The sequence below is a fragment of the Manduca sexta genome, unplaced genomic scaffold (genome assembly GCF_014839805.1).
Source record: "Manduca sexta isolate Smith_Timp_Sample1 unplaced genomic scaffold, JHU_Msex_v1.0 HiC_scaffold_1819, whole genome shotgun sequence".
Taxonomy (NCBI): domain Eukaryota; kingdom Metazoa; phylum Arthropoda; class Insecta; order Lepidoptera; family Sphingidae; genus Manduca; species Manduca sexta.
In genome coordinates this window covers 12,765-33,366 of record NW_023592721.1, presented here as the reverse complement: position 1 = coordinate 33,366, position 20,602 = coordinate 12,765, and the positions used below count along the sequence as shown (strand labels likewise).

Here is a 20,602-nt window from a genome sequence, read left to right as displayed (position 1 = left end):
TTAACACTGGATTTTTCCTTATTGCTAGACTTCTATGTAGGATTTTCAATGTCTCTCGATAGACCCCATTTTTTAATCATATCGACACGCAATATTAGTCTTATATACAATTAAAATATGTTTTAGCAAAATTAATGTCTAAAGTAACCATTGTACTTACTGAAGCTAACGTACGCTACGGATCGTCTCGTCAAATCTTACAAAACTAATGGCACGCATAATTAACATTGTTATCAACTTTTAAGGCTTATAGTAAATGTTTCTTTTATCAAAACATTTTAGCCCGTGTGGCAGATAAACTACTACGTCAGCAGATAAACACAAACAATATGTCAACAGTAAACATATATGTGATTAGATTTTTATCATTTTATTTATACAGGGCCATTGTGACATTGCATTCTTAAATAAAACTACGTACTTATTTTCTTGAAAATTACACTTACTTACTCGGACTATAGACGTTCATAAAAGTATAATTTTTGCACAATATAAATATGAATAAAAAGTAATTTTAATTTTACACGCCCTACTGCCACTATATTTACTACTCTAACATAATTCGTCGCAGCAGCAACATGACACTTTCAATACACTCACGCACACGCCATATTCGAATTAAACTACAAAATAATAAAATATCCGAAAATTAAACCTTAAATTCATGGATGATTTTTGATACAATATTAGCAGAGGTAAAGACGAGTATGTGGTTTCATTTATGCACGCAATGTCAAAATGACCCTGTATTATCAGACTTAATATACTTGTATTGCATTTACTTTTGTATTGCTTGTTAGAATTTCAAAATATCTCGAAACAGGTTCCTAAATTAAGAATCCAGCACGACTTTTCCATGATTGAAACGCCATTGATATTTTTAAAAGGGAGGTGGGTATTAGGACCCAATGGCCATACGCTGAGAAAATAAGGTCTGGTGGTTTGTTTCGGAATCGGACTCATGCTCTAAACTCTAAAGCCCAACCCCGCCTGAAACCGAACATGTACGATGGCTTCGTTTATTTTGCAGCATAATGACCTATAAGATGACATGACATAAGATATGCCTGGGGCCTGAAGGACCGAATAAATTCCTTGTAAATTAACGTAATTTTTAATAGATACCAACATTTTGAATTTTACGGGTGGAATTCGTCCGGATACCGTCATAATTTAGCCCGAACGATGCGTGGACGTAGAATCTAGGTTCAGGTGTTCTTTTGACAGACGTTGTTTTCACAACATATTACCAGCCCGAACACATCCAACAAATACCACGCGACGATTTTAAAACATTACGTAAGCCGGTACCAAATTAGTTTAATACAATTACAGCAATAGGGTCTTCGTTATAAACTCATTCTGTTTCAAACTACAATTACAACAGTTACATGTAGTAATCACCATGATACGAACAACGAATATTCCCTTAAAAGTTTAATTTCGAAGGTTGAAATAAATATATATGTTTTTTTTTGTTTTACCAGTAAGCGTAGATTTATTTATTTATGTTGTAACTGACTAACGTTCCATACCGGCGCTTGCACTAATATATATATTATTATATTTAACTTTGCCTGAATCTTTTACTTATTATTAAGTTTATCTGCCGAGTATCAGGTGGAAGTCTGAACTTTGTTCCCGATATAGCGATAGGCTTGCCCCCTATTACGTAATTATGAGACAAAGCATATGTATAGCGTAAAGTGGATGCCCTAGCAGCACATCTGCCTATCCTTTCAGGGATAAAGGCGTGATCTGTTTTTTTGTTTTTGACCTTTCTGACGGGGCCTATCAGCCGTCGTATCCTTTAAATTTGCTTTATTTATTTTTTAATAATAATATTCATGCGTAGATTTTACATTCTCACACATTGGAAATCACTTAAAGTTCACCCTCTCAAATTATAAACGTGATTTCGTCTTGTACATTACTTATGTTTTCATAACTTTCTCCCTCTATATCTCCAGTTCCAATTGACGTACGCGATTCGTTTTAGCCTTAGAACACTAGCGGGAACGAGCTCTTTCATTTCACCTTTTGGCCACTCACATAGTTTCAGTTGGAGGGAAGCTAAAGGTGGGCATTCAATTTGACCTTCAACAGGAGTTAAACTACAATTCACGTTTCTCATCGTACAAGGGCATTAATATGAATAATATTATCAACAGACTGCAGAGCAGCACGGGTCCTCTAAACAAAAAGATAATTATGCACACAGACGTAAGCGTTCGTGCCGGTTCTGGTTATGGAATGCAAGCAAAACACAACACATAGCATACAATAGCATCAATAAAATTAACCTTGAATCGTCCAAACGTGAGTTTATGAACTGCGCGACATGTTATAAAAAAATAAGTAGGAAAATAAACCAAACACACATGTCTTTTTCTTGCCGACTATTTCAGATAAATAAATAAATACCTAAGTAGATATCTCTTATCTCGTTGTTTTATAGATCTTGGCAAATTGTGAAGAAATGTACCTGACGACGTATGATAAGTCCATTTTATCCAATTGGCTGAAAAATATTGCACAATTAACTGAGCCCATTGACTCACTCAACCCTGAGTTGGATGAAATAAAACAGGGCAGTAGGTAATAAGAACTTGAATACTGTGTCTGACGTCATGGGTGACGCCCCGTCGCGCCGCATTATATTTTACTATAAGTACTATCAATGGTCATTCGTATTTGATGATAATAAACACCGTATACCTACCTACATAAATAGTAAATAATATTTTATTACTACAGTATTTTACTTGGGTAGATATTCTAAAATATAATTCGGTTAAATTTTTATTTGTGTCAGAACTATGTAAAATAAATTATGGTAAGCGTGAACCAATAAGAAAATTATTTATGTGTAATTGGTATTCTGGGTTTTTCACACTAACTTCACACATCTATGGATATTTTTCCTCAATTAATCTGTAGAGCGTAGACTGTTCTATACAAATAAATGAAAATAGGTGCAACGCAACACATATTGAAACAAAACTTATTAGAATGATAGAGGATAATGTAAATTACATTTTCATCTGCAGTCACAACGCTCGTAAACGATAAGAGGTTACTCTGTTATCATTGCATAATGTAAACACTACGTACGGCCGTAAAATTTGTAATATACTTAACTATAGTAATTAACGTAAAAATTTTGATACAAACCTTTTATAATCAGAAAAACGCTGCACATAAAGTCATATTCAATTGTAAACAAATAAATAAATATTGTCATGACTACTTACCTGAAACTATTAGCGCTTCATTTGGTCCGACGGTATGTATGTTGCCCATGTTTTTTCTTCTTTTTTCACACAATAAACCGCAATAAGACCACTTTTTTCACTTCACAAACAAAACCACAACAATCCACCGCTAAATCAATAAATACAAAAACAACAATGTACGAAACGAACGAATGACGCGAGCGGCTTATCACCTTTTTTCACTTGGCAATAAATCAATTTTATCGATTATCTAGTCAAACTCAAGCTCCACACTACGGAGTTCGGGCGACCGTCCGACACAACACACGAGCCGACCTTCCCACAGATGCAACAAGATTTTCACGGCGCAGTTTAAATGCTTAAAATATGTACTAATTGCTACGAAACGTAAGTTGATCTCAAAATTGTTTATGGATTCTAAAAAAATGTCGATGAACATTTGTCTTTTTAAATGGTGGACGCATTGTGATTGTTTGATGTAAAAATACGTTTGCTAATGGTAACAACCTAAAACCGACATCAGAAATAAGTTTCTTGTAAATTGTTAGTACATTATTACATGTGATTCAAATGCAATGTTTCGAACGCCATAGAAGTATTTCACGTACCATGACATGATTTTCACGAAACTACCCATTTTTTCAATATAATTCGTACTTGCAGATTTGCGCTGATTAATTTAAGCATAAAAATGTCGGACACCAGTGATCTTGACCGTCAAATCGAGCAGCTAAAAGATGTGAGATTATTATGGAAGCCGAGGTTAAGGCGTTATGTGCAAAGGCCCGCGAAATCCTTGTGGAAGAGAGCAACGTGCAAAGAGTAGACTCTCCGGTTACTGTAAGTGTTCCATAATAATTATAAATAAAATATTGTGTAAAATATTTTCCCAAAACGCATATTCGGTGACATAATCTCTAACTTGCGAAATTGACATGGTCTTAGTTATGCAAAGTTGTATGTTAAATCAACTAACAACTTGTGTAAACAATACTTTTAATACAAACAATATAATTATTTATAAGAACCTCGCAGTTTTATTTTCATATTGAATTTATAAACCTTCCACATGAAGGAAATTGTGGAAGTGTTTTTGTTATAATGTTTATATTTAAACATGATATGGTGTTTCTCTTATTATCATAGATAGTTAATAGTCTTAAAGGAAAATTACTGTTTCATGAAATAATCATAAGTATTATGAAATCATTTTCATTTCTCGTTTCTATGTTGCCAATATCAATATGCTTTACATTCCTTTGCACTGAATTATCAATACAAACTCTATGATTGGCAGTAAATGTTGTAAAATTAACATAAAGATTTGTCATACACTTGTAAATATTTAATTTCTTATAATTTTAGGTATGTGGTGACATACACGGGCAATTTTATGACCTCAAGGAGTTGTTCAAAGTGGGTGGCCGGCTTCCAGAGACCAAGTATTTGTTTATGGGTGACTTTGTGGACAGAGGATTCTATTCAGTTGAAACTTTCTTATTGCTTCTAGCTTTAAAAGTAAGTTTATAAGAGACAAAGATTTATTATATTTTAAGCAAAAAAAAAAACATATATTTTTGTATTTTATCAAGAATATTATAATATTATGTATGTTGACCTTATTATTCTTCTATTTATATCTATGACAATCAATTTTAGCACAACGGTGTTTTACTCAGAGTAAAATAATTTTATTTATTTTATCTATTACTTTGAAAGTAAATTATTCTCTATTGTCTTAACAACAAAATACAAATCATTTTGATGAATAGAAATATTTAGAGATGTATATGTAGCATGTTACCTTCTTTTTAGATGTAATAATGCATTCAAAGGATCTCTGTTGCTTAAACCAAGAATGGGATGGAATTAATAGTAATCCTATTTTAGATGCAGCTACCCAGACAGAATAACACTAATAAGAGGTAACCATGAATCAAGACAGATCACACAAGTGTATGGCTTCTATGATGAATGCCTTAGAAAATACGGCTCCATCACAGTCTGGAGGTAAGTGTATACTTATTGAACTGATTTTTAGATAATATGATGTAAAGCAGAGGTTGTTGAAGTATTTTATGCCCCACCACCCTGAACACACCCTCACAAATGCCCAAGGCCTCCCTACTCTTCAATGTGAGGAAAAGGAAGCCAGAGACAACACCAAGTATTCTTATATTATGAAGTTGGGTCTGTTATTTGTCCCATCTCCATGGCTTTACTTCTCTAACCAATGATTGTGAAATTATGCAAATTTAGAGTGTCAAGGGTACGGAAGGATGTATGGTTTTCATTTATCCATAAAAAAATACTGTTTCTGAGGATTAGAAATTAATTTATATATTGTTGTCACACTTCACTAGGAGGACACCCCTCGCCCCTTTTTCAAAAGCAATCTATAGAGTCTATGATATCTAATAATATAATAATAGCTGGCAAACAACTTGAGTACACTACCACATGGTGTAATTTTTTTTGTATATATAAATGTCTGTGGGCTACACTAACTCAAAGAAAAATCCTCTACCATGCTATAATGAGCTCAAGTTGTTTGCCAGCTGACCACTAGTTGCTCATTCCAACCTCATACTTAATTTTCTATATGCCCTTTAACAACTTTGGCATCTAGATATATTAACTACGGCAATAGGCACTTATCCTATTCACTATTTTATCACATTACAAATATAAGTTTAATAAAATCATGAGCTGCTTGTTGCATCTAATTTTGTTGTTGTAAATTCAATATATTAAGTTTAGTATATCTTTACAGTTAACCAAAAAAGTAGTTAATAAAATTCAAAATTCAAGTCGCATTAGACTTTGAAGTTCTGAATGTGTTCAGATACTTTTAAGGGTCAATTTTTATAAAGTTGTCTGTGAATTTGTCAACTCTGATCGAAACTACTACATTGTATAACCCCAAGGGCTAATGAGATACATAATGTCATAACAATTGCAAAACCCATCAACAAAGCCTGAAATCTTTATATCTAGATTGTCCAAACCCTTGACCACATACTGGTATAAAATTATGCTTTAATAGGAATAAGCTTAAAATCATTCGCCATTGAATGTCCCTGTTTGCCAAATTTGAGTTGTGGTTTCTCTTGCCATCTTTAAACTAATCGAACATCTTATTTCACAAATTATAGAGACTGGTAATGAAAGACAATTTCCTTAACAAGACTAATAATTTCTTTCACACATGCTCAGGTATTGCACAGAAATATTTGATTACCTATCACTGTCTGCAATCATCGATGGTCGAATATTCTGCGTACATGGTGGGCTGAGCCCCTCCATACAGACTCTGGATCAGATCCGCACCATCGACCGCAAGCAGGAGGTGCCGCATGATGGGCCCATGTGTGATCTGCTGTGGAGTGACCCTGAAGGTTTGTGTTGTCAGCTAGTTGTTACTAAATAGTGTTTGCTATATGTTCATGTAATTATTTTTGCAGTTTATGAAGACGTATATTCCATAGCCTATAGCCTTCCTCGACAAATGGGCTATCCAACACTAAAAGAATTTTTCAATTCAAACTCTTCAGCTTTATATGATTACATAAAAAAAACTTATGTTTGTTATTATAATGACTATCATGAACTTCTTTTTTTAAATACTTACACGGACTGAAGTGAGATTTGTTACTAATTAGTTTAAAAAGAGATAAAATATACAATAATCTTAAAATGCGTATAATTCAAAACTTAGAGATTAATAAACAAATTATGATGAGTTTAAATCTTATGAAAACCTGGTACCCGACTCATGTGGTCAATGACCTGTATGATTATTCTACTAGTAATGAATGTACTATATGTAGACACACAAGGCTGGGGCGTGTCGCCGCGGCGCGGGCTACCTGTTCGGCTCTGACGTGGTGGCGCAGTTCAACGTGTCCAACGACATCGACATGATCTGCCGCGCGCACCAGCTCGTCATGGAGGGCTACAAGTGGCACTTTAATGAAACTGTGCTCACTGTGTGGTCTGCCCCTAATTACTGTTACAGGTTAGCTATTTGTACATATTGATTTGAACTAGTATAAACTGTAAAGCCATATTGTGACTGATTTTACTTAGTAATTTGCTTATGCAAATGGACTGACTATATAGCTCTTTACCAATGCACCAGGAAACTGATATAAAATGGTTACAGTCTATATGTTTTTTTTTTTTGTAACACCAATAAATTATTATGTTACTTTCCTATATTAGTTCCTTTTCTAGATAGTAAACTATTTTACTTTTTGTGCAACAGATGTGGCAATGTAGCAGCAATATTAGAGTTAAATGAGAATCTGCAGCGCGAGTTCACAATATTCGAAGCTGCACCGCAAGAGTCCAGAGGTGTGCCCTCTAAAAAACCTCAAGCGGACTACTTCTTATAATGTTCCATACAATAGACAATTGACATGAACCAACGACGCGTCTAGTATTACGGATTTTTAATTAGTAGTGACAAAATATTTCAATGTGGAAATAATTTTATTGTGATTTTAAGACTGGTAAGTGTAGCGAGTTGATTGTGTTTTATTTTAAGATCAAAATATGTTTTGGTTACCAGGCCTTCATTCATATTACTATTACTTATTTATACTTGAGACCATATCTTGTATTAGTGAGCTGATTATGCCTACTTTAAAATACTTCTATACCATCTTCGTGAAAGCTGACTAAGCCCTTTCATTCAACCCCAAGTAATATGAATGAAGGTATCTGGATACCCATTTAGCATTGTGTTCGCCGAAAAATTTTAGAACGAAAATTGACTATTCTACGCGCGATTAGATTTTCGGCGTAAAAACGGCTATATAATAAAACATAAACAATAGTAAAATCAGATTTAGTACAAACTAATTTCCGTTCTAAATAGATTTCAACCTTGATTTAGTGAACTGTTATAGTAAACTTTAGGCATTTTGTAATTAAAGTATTCACTCTTCCATATTACACTAGATAACTTTAGAATAAGAATGTACCACTGTTATGATGAAGACAAATTCAATTACATTCAGTGGTGTAATGAATGTTTTGATTGGTAGGGTTGTCAAATATGTGATGAACAATAGGATAAGGTTAATGTTGTATAAAAACAGACGTGGGCATGGTACGTACCAGTTACTATTATATTATGAGGATATAAATAATTCTATAAATGGTATATGAACCTCTGTTAACTTTATAAAGGACTGCTGCTATAAACTGTTGACTAATATAAAACATTTGATACAAAATCATGACACCAAAATAAAAATTATTTATGACTGCTCATATTAGTATGTTTCATAGTTTAGCTAGTTATTATATAAATATTTTTCAGACACTTAAAACAATCACAATGTACTTATTTGTTTGTACTAATTCTTCCAGTAACATTGTTAAAGACTAATACATATTTATCATATTGACTTACATGCAGACTGACTAAATAGCAATATAATTGACTTGCGTCTGTTTTATGTATTCTAAATAAAATATAAAGAACCAGAGCCCATGCAAAATTGTCACTCAAACACTGCCGTATCTTATATAACTCTTAAGGTTAATAGTAAATATTTATTATGTAATCATTAATGTGTGTTACGGTTAAGACGAGTTTGAGTATGGCCGCGGCCACGATACGTCATCGCTTTGTTCTGCCTATTAATGTGTAGGGGGCACACGAGACTCGAATAGGTAGGTAGAACTATTAGGTATAAATGTTCATTACATTAGCACCGCAGGTCGGGCCGTGCGCCGTATGTTTTCAGCCTTATACTTAAGCCAATGCACAACTGTTTAAAATAAATCACATACCTAAGAATAGTAATCATTAATTGCAGTGTTGAACTGCATTAGTAATTGAAATTATTTTCTTATAATATTGAGATAGGTCACTAGGTGTCGTGTAAAAATGTGCATTTTCCAAATAGAGTTGACTAGTAAAATTGTGACATGATCTCATTTGTTACACAGGTGTTATAGCCCATGTTCTAAATCTGATTAGTATTCCCTGGCGGGGAGAACTCGGCTAGTATAGTCAATTAGGACGTACCATGTGTAATCAATAAGCCTGTTATTTATTTACCTCATACTGTATTCATATTTCAGAAAACCTACATGAATTATGATTTTCCGTTCTTTGTTAGACAACACTTTTGTATCTTCACTTCTTTTTTTTACAATAATTAAAATGAAATACCATTGCTTCATGTTTATTTATTAAAATAAAACTTCTAAACTTAACAAAGAGGTAGCATTTTTCCTTAGACTAGCAATTTTATTTAAATTACACTTTTATTGCAGTACACAATTCAGGTAATATGTCACCACATTTTGTTGACACTTTGATGTGGGCTATGTCATCTGCTCTTGTTGGCCCAATATTTAAAATAGCTATTTCCTTATTCTCTTCTCTAGCTTGCAGAATTATTCTATAACTTGAATATACAGTGAGACTTGATCCTAATACAAAGACAGCATCGCTATCACTCACTTTACTTCTTACTAGTTCTACTCGTTGCTTTGGCACATTATCACCAAAAAATATAATGTCCGGTTTTAAAGGACCTTCACACTTGGGACAAAGTGGCACTCTGAAATTGTCTACTTGTTCCTGCAATTAAAACAATTGATAATTATTGTTATGTCACAGTCATAACCACATATATTTAAAGTCACACTTCAGTATTACACTTTTAAATAAATCATTTCAAATGAGATCTGTGAAAATTTAAAGTAAGTATATTGTGTAAATACTTTTGTTGATAAACAACTTTAATATAATAAATAATTCCTAAAAACTTTTAAATCACCTTAGAAAGATCAACATCCCCATCAGGTCGAATCATAGTAAAGTTACTCTGAATACTTGGATTGTTCTTCAATATCTTATCTTGTAACTCATGTCTGTCTATTTCATATGGACAATTTAAACATTTTACAATATAACCAGTTCCATGTAGCTCTATGACATTCTCAGATCCAGCCTTGTGATGTAGTCTGTCAACATTTTGAGTCACTATGGATGTTACTTTGCCAATCTGAAAATATTTTGCCATTTCAAATAATTACATAAATGTAAAAAACAATTTAGGTATAATCACAATTTTATACAAAGATATATTTTGTTCACAGCCTTGCCTGCAGGAAAGTATTTCCAGTATAAGACACCCACCATATATTTTTCCACAATAAAAAAAGCCTTTGTCCTTCCCAGGGTCTTGTATTATCTCCATACCAAAATTTCATCAAATCTGTTTAGTACATTTCAAGTTTATCACATTCAGAGAGATGTAGGAGTGGGGACTGTCTTATATTATGTATAGTGATAAAAATAAATATTAAAGAATATCTATAGTCACTAAATTTATAGAATTGTTAAAAGCGTGGAGGTTTATACTAGTACAAGACAAAATATTTGTATTGATACATATACCTTTTCTAACTCCCTGATAGCTAAATGTGTATCATTAGGTTGAACGCTGCTGAATCTTGGCCAACCAACAAAGTTTAGCCCAATACCGCTGTCTCACTTTAGGATATTTAACAAATTCTTGATACTGGATGGGTTTGTGGTTACTCCGAGCATAGAGACCAACCTCCTCTGATCTATAGTCAGGTATTCCTAGATTGAAATTAAAATCAACTTACAACATTGACATTTCAGGACACAGACACATGGAATGAATGAAACTTAAGGGCTAAAAGAATCACGCTCTACATATTTTTGTATAAAATGAACATTTTTTTAAAGTTTCGAATGATTTCCACCTAAATTTCCTCTCTTTAACGCTATTATCTTTGGCTCTACTCACTCCCAACAGCTGTTGATAGGAATGTTTATATTTTATTCCTACCGATATTATGTATAAACTATAACCGATTATTAGACAGAACGTCTTACCCGATTCTGTTGAAATACCAGCCCCCGTTAAAATAAGTATTTTGTCGTGTTTAACCAAGAAACTTCTGAGTATCTCGATATCTTTGTGATCTGGAGGTTTATGTTTGGGCACATACACAATGGATCGGTTATTAAAAACTTTTATATTAGTAGGCAGAATACGACGAAACATTTTTAAATAATTATATAATTATGGATAAACATAAAAATATATGAGATACATTATGATTTGTGATAGGTACATATGAATTGTTGACAATTATTGAATTTGACAATGACTATACTGTTGACAGTTGACACTGAATAGTGATAACGAGTGATGAATACATATTACATACTCTGTCTACGGATGAGTCATGATGAATAGGGGACCGGCCTATGCTTGATTTTGTACATTATTCTATATGTAATGGTTAATAATACGAAAAAGAAGCACTCCTGCGAAAACTGCATAACAATTGGTTAAAAAATGAGCGAGTAATTCATATTTAAAATATTGTAACGTGCAGAAGTGGGCGCGACGTGGGGATATCGCTTCATCTCTTTTTTCGCACGCGTCGTAATTCCCTATGACGTCACATGTGGATATTTCGTCTCTTTTTTGATTCTTGTTAATTACCCCTTCCACCGAAATTCAAAGACTTATAACTTGTTGATTTTTTACCGGATTTTAATAATTCCTTCGGTGTTATAATTTATATTATGTAAATATTTGATAATAGTAAAGAACAAAAATGAGTCCGGTACCCTATTGTGTGTTGACTTGGCAGCATGGTATCTCATCTAAACCAGTCCCTGTGGAACTTCAAGAGGAAAGCGAATTAAAAAATGTATAATATACATATATACTACTTAATATATATTGTCTTTTGATTTTGATTATTTTATACATAGCTTCTGACTTTGAAATAATGAAAAAATGGTCCAATTGTAACAAGAAACAGTAGAATACACTGCATGGTTGAGAACCATTGCTTGTCCTTACAAAAAGAAGAAAATCAAACAATAAATTTCCTATGTCAGATTTGTCAACAGTCAAATGTCAAGTTCTAGTTTATTTTTGTCTCTGAGTCAAGTTTTTAGGTTAGGTATTGCTGCTAATCACCTCTGACATTAACAAAAACAATTATAAAAGTAAAGTAATATTGAATATACTTATATATATTCCTAGGATAGATTGTAATTTTATAATTTTAATTCTTAGAATTCTGAAATGACGCTGTTCAAGTTGCGATCGGCACCGTTTGTACTCATCGAAGATGATATTAACAAAAATACAGTGCCTTTAATTTTAGAACTTGTACAAAATACGAGCGGCGTAATTAATTTGTTTGCATATGAACAACCGATTACGGTATGGAGAAATGTTTTCAATCCGTCCGAACTAAATTGTTATAAGGAGTTTAATCCGGAAATGTTTTCAAAGTACACACATTCCAAATGCACAGTGATAATAGACTCTATAAACCAAATGTCTCTATGTTTGGGTTGGAACGAGTGCTTAAAAGCTTAAAGAGGTTGCAAGACAATAAAGATGTGGAGAAGTTAATAGTAATTCTACACAAAGATTGTTTATCTCATGCATCTAAACTACGTTTTCAACTAAACCATATAGCGAAGGCTATAGTTTCGTACGACGACAAAATTGCGCACAAAGTTTGGGTACAAATTAAAAAGAACAGTAAAATTATAAGAACTGAAGAATTGTTATCTTATGACAGTATTAATAAGGTATTAAAGTCTCATCCAGTAATCAAAGAAGAAAGGAAAGAAGCTGAACCAGAGAAGCCATCTCCAGGAACACTTTCAACATTCAAAATAGAAGTGGAACAGACTGAAAAGCTACAAAAGTACAACCTGAAGCTTCCGTATATGAGTAAGATTAATGAAGGAGAGAGCAAAGTGTTCTACGAGCCTGATGCTGTTGATGACTGGGATGAAGAAGACCCCGATGATGACCTAGATATATGACCTGATATTGTACAGTTGTCCTGAGTCTTTTTAGCTGGCCTCAAGTTAGTTACCATTGTCAAGTGAAGTGAAGGTTTAATGTTAATTCTACACCTGCTGTGATGCTTTTCAGGATGCAACAAATGCAAATCTTCCACAGACTAACCTCTTATCGGCTATACAGATTAACAATAGCTGTACATTTGTTAATATATAAATATAACATGTTATATCATAAATACATATTACTATATTTAAATTTAAATGTTTTCATTGTATATTTCAAACACTTTGTTCTTGTAGCTTCACCAATTTCAGTAATTTCCAAAATAAATAAGAGACTGGGAAATAAAACATAATGTTGATCTAGTTCTTAAAAACTAAACACATTTATTAGTACTGCCACATTGTACATAATATACTAGCTTTAGCTCTTGGCTTTGCTCGCGAGATAGAGTTTTTGAGTTTCGTGTTCAGATAGGTAGACAGATGTGGCGAGGGATTTTATTTTATAAGTAGCTTTTGTCTGCGCATCCGTTTTTCCGAGATCAAGTTTTCCGATATAGAATTCATACTATATATTTTCCCTGTATAAAAACTTTAACCGTTTACTGAGTGCACGCAACGGAAGCTCTCAAGAGCAATAAATTTCCCCCATTCTAGCAAATTTTTTTATTGATGCTCCGCACCTATTGGTAATAGCGTGATATAGCCTACAGCCTTCCCTGATAAATGAGCTTTCCAATAATTAAATATTTTTTTCAATACGAACCTATAATTCCTGAGATTAGCGCGTTCAAACATACAAATAAACTCTTGTACGGTTCAACCCAGTAATTAAACACTATATTACCACTCAAATACACACTATAATTCAATCTCTTAGATCTTGCCTCGGCGACTGTTCGCCATCGAATGCGTGCGACAGTGCATTCAACTTAAAAGGTAAACTCGTCAGCCACAGTGTTGCCAATACAATAAAATGTGATATCGATATTTAAATCGATGTGATGTTAAATAGACATTATAGAAGCATATAAATCATCAATATTAAACTACAATTAATGTATATATTAGAAATACTATAATAAACATATCTTTTATTAGAATTATGCTTCCATAATGCTTACAGCTCGGCCGTCCTTAATGTCGTGAGTCCTCTCACATATAAAACAGAATAGAAAAGAAAAAAAATGAAGCTATGCCTCTATTTGTAGTGACTCCGCTTAATCTAATAAATGAATACAATATAAAGTTATTATCTAAAATCAATATAGTGTGCTTTTTTTTTTACTATTCATACATAACTCAATTTCTATTCAAATCATTTCACATTAATACAGTCTACTATGATCTACGACTATCTATACTGCAACACTGATCGCTCATAGCCCATGAAGGTGTACCTATTCTAATAGTACCAGTCATGGTCTGCCATGATCTACGACCATCTATGCTACAGTACTAATCGCTCATAGTCTGCATTCATAATTAATATTATAATTTGCCATGATCTGCGATCAATTGATTTGACCGCTCATAGCTCAATATCGAATCAGAATCTGTTACAAATTTATCATAATCTGATATGATCTACGATTATCTATAATTGAGCACTAGTCGCTCATAGCCTATGAAGGATCAGTCAAAATCGTCTCTCTATCCAACACTGTCTGCTATGATCTACGACAATCTATGCTCCATTACTAATCGCTCATATACTGTACTTAAAATTATACTCCACATTACTACATTAACAATTTCTTTACAGTTTATTCAAATCAATTTATTCACAATATATACTTTCATTTAAATAACTTCATATCATTATCGGTACAATAATGTATGTATATAATATAAGTTTTATAATTATAACATTTAAGTCATTTATCCAAATCCATGTCATCTGCCATATCATTAGTTACATTTTGCTCTGTTTCTTCAGAATCGTCAATACTACTATCGCTCTCACTGGCCTCAGGTGAAACATTTTTATACACTAACCAAGGGTGAATCTTATCCAATGCAACCACGTTTTCATATTTCTTATTACTTTTCCGAGTTAACGGTGTGTCTTCTATTAAATATCTATCATTGTCTAATATCTTAACTATACGGTATGGACCATAAAATTTCGGTACAAGTTTCTTTGACTGGCCCATATGCGCCTTATCATGTATCGTTCTTTGTACCCTAACAAGGTCACCAACATTATATTTTGTACCCGATTTTCTATGTTTGTCAAATCTTTCTTTTGAAACAAGCTGTTGGTTTTCAATACGATTCTTGGTTTCTTCCCTTAATTTAATCAAATCATCACCCGTTAGACGATCTGTAGCCTCAATTATGACATCATTTAGAATATTTTCGGAAGAATTAACTAATCTACACCCAAAAAGTAACTCGGAGGGACTCTTTCTAGTAGTTTTATTTACAGTAGTATTTAATCCTAACTGTATGTCACCGACATATTCGTCCCATTGATTATCATTTTTCCCGTGACATTTTGTACCTAAAGCGTCTAAAACCGTTCTGTTAAAACGCTCAACCTGTCCATTGGCTCTAGGAGTAGCTACGGCATTAAGTATATGTTTAATACCTAACCCATTTATAAATGATTTGAATTTTGCACTCGTGAAGCAAGTACCGCGATCAGTTATTAATCTTGACGGAGTGCCAAAGAAGCTAAAATGTCCTTTAAAAATTTTAATAGCTGTAGTACTTTTAGTGTCTCTGACTGGCTGGATGTTAATGAATTTCGTAAATGAATCTATAATTAGTAATATATATGTATTTCCTTTCCTCGAACGAACAAAAGGGCCTAAATGGTCAGCATGTAATGTGTGGAATGGTATTTCCAGTTTAGGGATAGGATGCAACATTCCCTCCCTGCGACCACTAGGGCCCTTATGATGGGCACACTCTAAACAAGCGGCGACGTATTTTTTTGTAAAACGGCGCATTTTAGGAAACCACAATATAGCTTTTAAACGACTCAATGTCTTTTCAAAGCCAAAATGTCCTACATCATCGTGGTTCATCTTTAAAACCTGCCACCTAACCGCGCGTGGAACTACCCACCTAATTCCATTTTCAACTAGCCTATATACATAACCCCCCTTTAACTGGTAATTTTTATAAACATCTGTTATCCGCTTAGTTTCCGGATCTAATAAGATATCTTTTATCCTTTTTATTTCATCGTCAGCACCTTGTACTGTGGAAATCCAGTTCTTTAAATCTAAATTTAAAACATCCAAGATTGGACAATCTTCATCACCGGGTATAGGTTCAGTTACAGGAGCGCGACTAAGCGCGTCTACATGCCCCATACGATTACCTGCTCTAAATTCGATTTCACAGTCATATTCCTGAAATTGTATCCACCATCGAGAAATCCGTGGTACAAGATCTCTTTTAGTTAACGTAGTACGCAGTGCATTACAATCTGTGACAATTTTGAATTTTAGGCCTAAAAGATATACTCTAAAACGTTTAAGAGAAGCAATAACTGCCAAAGTTTCCAATTCAAAAGAGTGAAGCTTTTGTTCCTCAATTGTAGTTTTTCGGCTATAGTAAGCGACTGCTCTAAGAATTCCATCTGAATGTCTTTGCATTAGTATACCTGCAACGCCTAATTTGCAGGCATCTGTATGAACTTCGGTTTCTAACATAGCATCATAAAGTGCCAAAATCGGTCTTTCTACAAGTTTTTGTTTTAGTAGTTCGAAAGCAGCTTTTTGGTCAGTTTCCCATTTCCAATCAAAATTTGATCTCAATAAATCAGTTAAAGGTCGAGCGATCAGGGCGAAATCCCTTACAAATCGCCTAAAGAAACTAGCTAAACCTATGAACCTTCGAATATCGTGCGTATTACGGGGTTCAGGAAAATTAGATATGGCTATTGTTTTACGAGATCCCGGCCTAATACCACAACTGGTTACTTGGAATCCCAAAAAATCTATTTCCTTGTAGAAAAAATGGCATTTGTTTATTTTTAAGGTCAACCCTGCATCTAATAAAAGTTTCAATACGTGTTCCAATCTAGAAAGACCCTCTTGAAAAGATTTTGCTGGGATTAAGATATCATCCATAAAAATTAAGGCGAAATCTACTTTGGATTTAGGTAAAATTTTATTCATTGCCCTTTGGAAAACCGACGGAGCATTAGCCAGTCCAAATGGCATACGTTTGAACTGGTATTGCCCGTCGGGTGTAACAAATGCAGTCTTGTCCTGAGAGGACTCGGCTAAAGGGATTTGATAATATCCCGAGGCACAATCTAATGTAATGAACAATGAATGCCCCGCTAACGTTTCTAGTTGGTCATCAATCAATGGTAGAGGATAATGTTCTTTTCTTGTCTTTTTGTTAAGAGCTCTAAAATCAACACATAATCTTTTTTCGCCAGTCTTTTTTTTCACGAGCAAAATTGGACTGGCATAAGATGATCTCGACTCACAAACTATACCTGCATCAATCATCTCTTGCACCATTGACCGTACCAAACTGCGTTCGGAAAACGCTAGTCTGTATGGACGATATACTACTGGTTGACTGTTTTCCAATTCAATTACCATCTCTGTTACATTCGTATAACCTAAATCTTTTAAACTGCTTGAGAAACATTTCTCATATTGCTTAAGTAGAGATTTTAATTGCTCCACTTCATGAACAGTCAAGGTTTCGTCATAGTTAAGTTTATCAGCTGACGTTGAATCATCTAATTTTAACACATTAACATTTAGAAAACGATCTACCCGCAGAGTTCGCGTTAAAAGTATATTCTTCTCTAAGTTTATTGAATTATTCGAAACATTTTGTACCAATAGAGATCCGTGCCCATTCGACATATTATATTCACCGGGTAATAAATAAAATTCATGATTTGGTTTACCTCGCATTGTACCGTTAACATAAACTGAACCTGTATAATTATCCGGGCACATCACTTGTACTACATATATTTTCATAGGCGTATTCAATGTAATACCTTGACTGACCACACAATCTATTTTTGATGTACCTCGTTCAAAAATAAGATTTTCACTTGTTTTTGTAATAATTATATTAGGTTTTTCGGTGAAACTGTGACCAATTAACACTGAATATTTTATAACATCGTCGTTTACCACATAAAATTCTACCTGTTCAGTGATGTTCTGTATTTCAAGAATAACGGAAGTCACCCCCAAAGGTACTACTATACTATTACCAATGCCGCGCATAACAGGCAACTGGTCATTGATACTCCACGAAATCCCTAAACGATGAGCATCGCTACAACGTATCAGACAACACTGACTACCCAAATCAACATACCCAGTCAAACAATTCCCATTGATTTTCAACTGAATTATGTACTTCGAATTATTTAGGCATCCTGTATCTATACTTAAAATACTCTTTTCGTTTGGTTTGTCTATTTTAACATTACCATCGGAAGATAATTTTGAGCAATTTATTGAGGTATGTCCTAGTTTGTTGCAGAGGGTACATTTTAATATTTTTTTTGTACATTTGAAGCTAAAATGACCCGGCTCGTTACAATTGTAACACACTACAGAATTATTTTGCGTTTTTGCTCTTAAATCCCCGTTATTTGAAAATTTTAACATGCCATTACCGCTGGATGCAATTGTACGTTTATCGTTATGTATTAACTTCGTCTTTTCCAAATGCTGCTGTTTAATTGATTGAAAATACTCTAGCACCTGCTCTGGTTCCGTACACTTTGCAGCTTTGGCCCCTAATCTAAGTGATCTGTCCTCAATGCCGTACAATAAACAATCAACAGCTCGTTTACCCGATATTTGACACCTATTAAGTAAATTAATTTTTCAAAATAATAGAGTTCTAACGACTCGTTATATTTTACGCGTTTAGACAACATTTCCGTTAATAATTCCGCATAGTCATCACTACTAGGAAAAGACATAATAAGTTTGTTTTTCCACTCGGGCCAGGAAAAAGACATGGTGGGTAAAGCCTGGTACCAAGTCTTTGCCACACCACATAATTTTGGCAGAGCATAATGTATAATTTGGTCATCACCCCATTTATACAGTCGAGCACATTCATCAACTTTTCCAAGCCACATATGAATAGTCTGACCCTTAATCATGGGGTCAAACTCTGGTATAACATTACCAAGCATTGGAAATTTATTTCCTTCGTGACGACTATATCCTAACGAGGTGATTAACTCGGACAATAGCTTAACAGTGTCGTTATTAATACTAGATTGAAATACCTGTTGTTGCGGCAAAGGCGATCTCAAATCACCCTCGACACTTAAACAATTATTTCGGCTGTACCTCCGTTCTTCGCATCGTTTGCTCAGACGACTGCGACTGCGTCGACTTCTACTTCGGCCACGACTCGTATGTGAACGTCTGCTCTGACGCTCTCTGTAACGGCTGCGCCGACGCTCGCTTGAACAGCTGCGCCGTCGCTCGCGAGAACGGCTTCTATGACGACCATGCGATTTCGCACTCCGATGACCCCGAGAACTGCTGCTCCGACGTGCACGGGAGCCTTTGCTTAAATATTCACGAGAACGACTTCTCTTATTACGTTGTTTGTTTGAATTTGCTTCGCTATTTTTGGTAGTATTACTTTGATTAGGCATAGTCAACTCCTCCATTTCTATTAATTTTGATCTTTCACTTCTAATTTTTATGAAAAATGTAAATAATGTACACTTTTAACAGCTTAACACTGTAATTTGTGAGCTTTGTACATCCCACTTCTGAGTTGTACGGTTCAACCCAGTAATTAAACACTATATTACCACTCAAATACACACTATAATTCAATCTCTTAGATCTTGCCTCGGCGACTGTTCGCCATCGAATGCGTGCGACAGTGCATTCAACTTAAAAAGGTAAACTCGTCAGCCACAGTGTTGCCAATACAATAAAATGTGATATCGATATTTAAATCGATGTGATGTTAAATAGACATTATAGAAGCATATAAATCATCAATATTAAACTACAATTAATGTATATATTAGAAATACTATAATAAACATATCTTTTATTAGAATTATGCTTCCATAATGCTTACACTCTTTAGCTTTATATAATAACTAGCTTTTGCCCGCGGCTCCGCCCGCGTTATAAAGTTTTTCAGGCTAAAGTTTTCCGTCATAAAAGTAGTAAGTAGTTTCCCGGGAGCCTATGTTCTTCCCAGGGTCTCAAACTGTCTCCATACCAAATTTCATCTTAATACGTTGGGTAGTTTTTGAGTTTAACACGTTCAGACATACAGATGAAGCGGGGGACTTTGTTTTATAATATATTTTTTAGAACTTTTAAAGTGGAACAATCCCTTCATACATAATTGTTGCATAACTTTAACCGTTTACGCAGCGCAGGCAACGGAAGCTCTCAAAACTTATAATATTCCCCGTTTTTGCAACATGTTTCATTACTGCTCCGCTGCTATTGGTCATAGCGTGATGATATATAGGCTATAGCACTCCAGGAACAAAGGGCTATCCAACGCATAAAGAATT

At 34.1% G+C, this 20,602-nt stretch overlaps 3 protein-coding genes across 3 annotated transcripts; 2 read left to right on the top strand and 1 right to left on the bottom strand.

The window, feature by feature from the left end:
• Window positions 1–3,511: 3,511 nt before the first annotated feature.
• LOC115450944 (serine/threonine-protein phosphatase 4 catalytic subunit) lies at window positions 3,512–9,432 on the top strand. Its single transcript, XM_037445581.1, is given in 9 exon segments — window positions 3,512–3,623; window positions 3,900–3,967; window positions 3,970–4,076; window positions 4,602–4,756; window positions 5,130–5,246; window positions 6,453–6,634; window positions 7,067–7,091; window positions 7,093–7,254; window positions 7,504–9,432. Coding segments are annotated over 9 exon segments (978 nt in total). The 5' UTR covers window positions 3,512–3,591; the 3' UTR covers window positions 7,634–9,432.
• On the bottom strand, window positions 9,428–11,417 carry LOC119191706 (NAD-dependent protein deacylase Sirt4-like). Its single transcript, XM_037445580.1, is given in 5 exon segments — window positions 9,428–9,840; window positions 10,040–10,267; window positions 10,663–10,738; window positions 10,740–10,851; window positions 11,131–11,417. Coding segments are annotated over 5 exon segments (915 nt in total). The 5' UTR covers window positions 11,303–11,417; the 3' UTR covers window positions 9,428–9,513.
• A 755-nt stretch (window positions 11,418–12,172) lies between these two features.
• LOC115450948 (elongator complex protein 5) lies at window positions 12,173–13,340 on the top strand. Its single transcript, XM_030179122.2, is given in 2 exon segments — window positions 12,173–12,626; window positions 12,629–13,340. Coding segments are annotated over 2 exon segments (756 nt in total). The 5' UTR covers window positions 12,173–12,343; the 3' UTR covers window positions 13,102–13,340.
• Window positions 13,341–20,602: the final 7,262 nt, after the last annotated feature.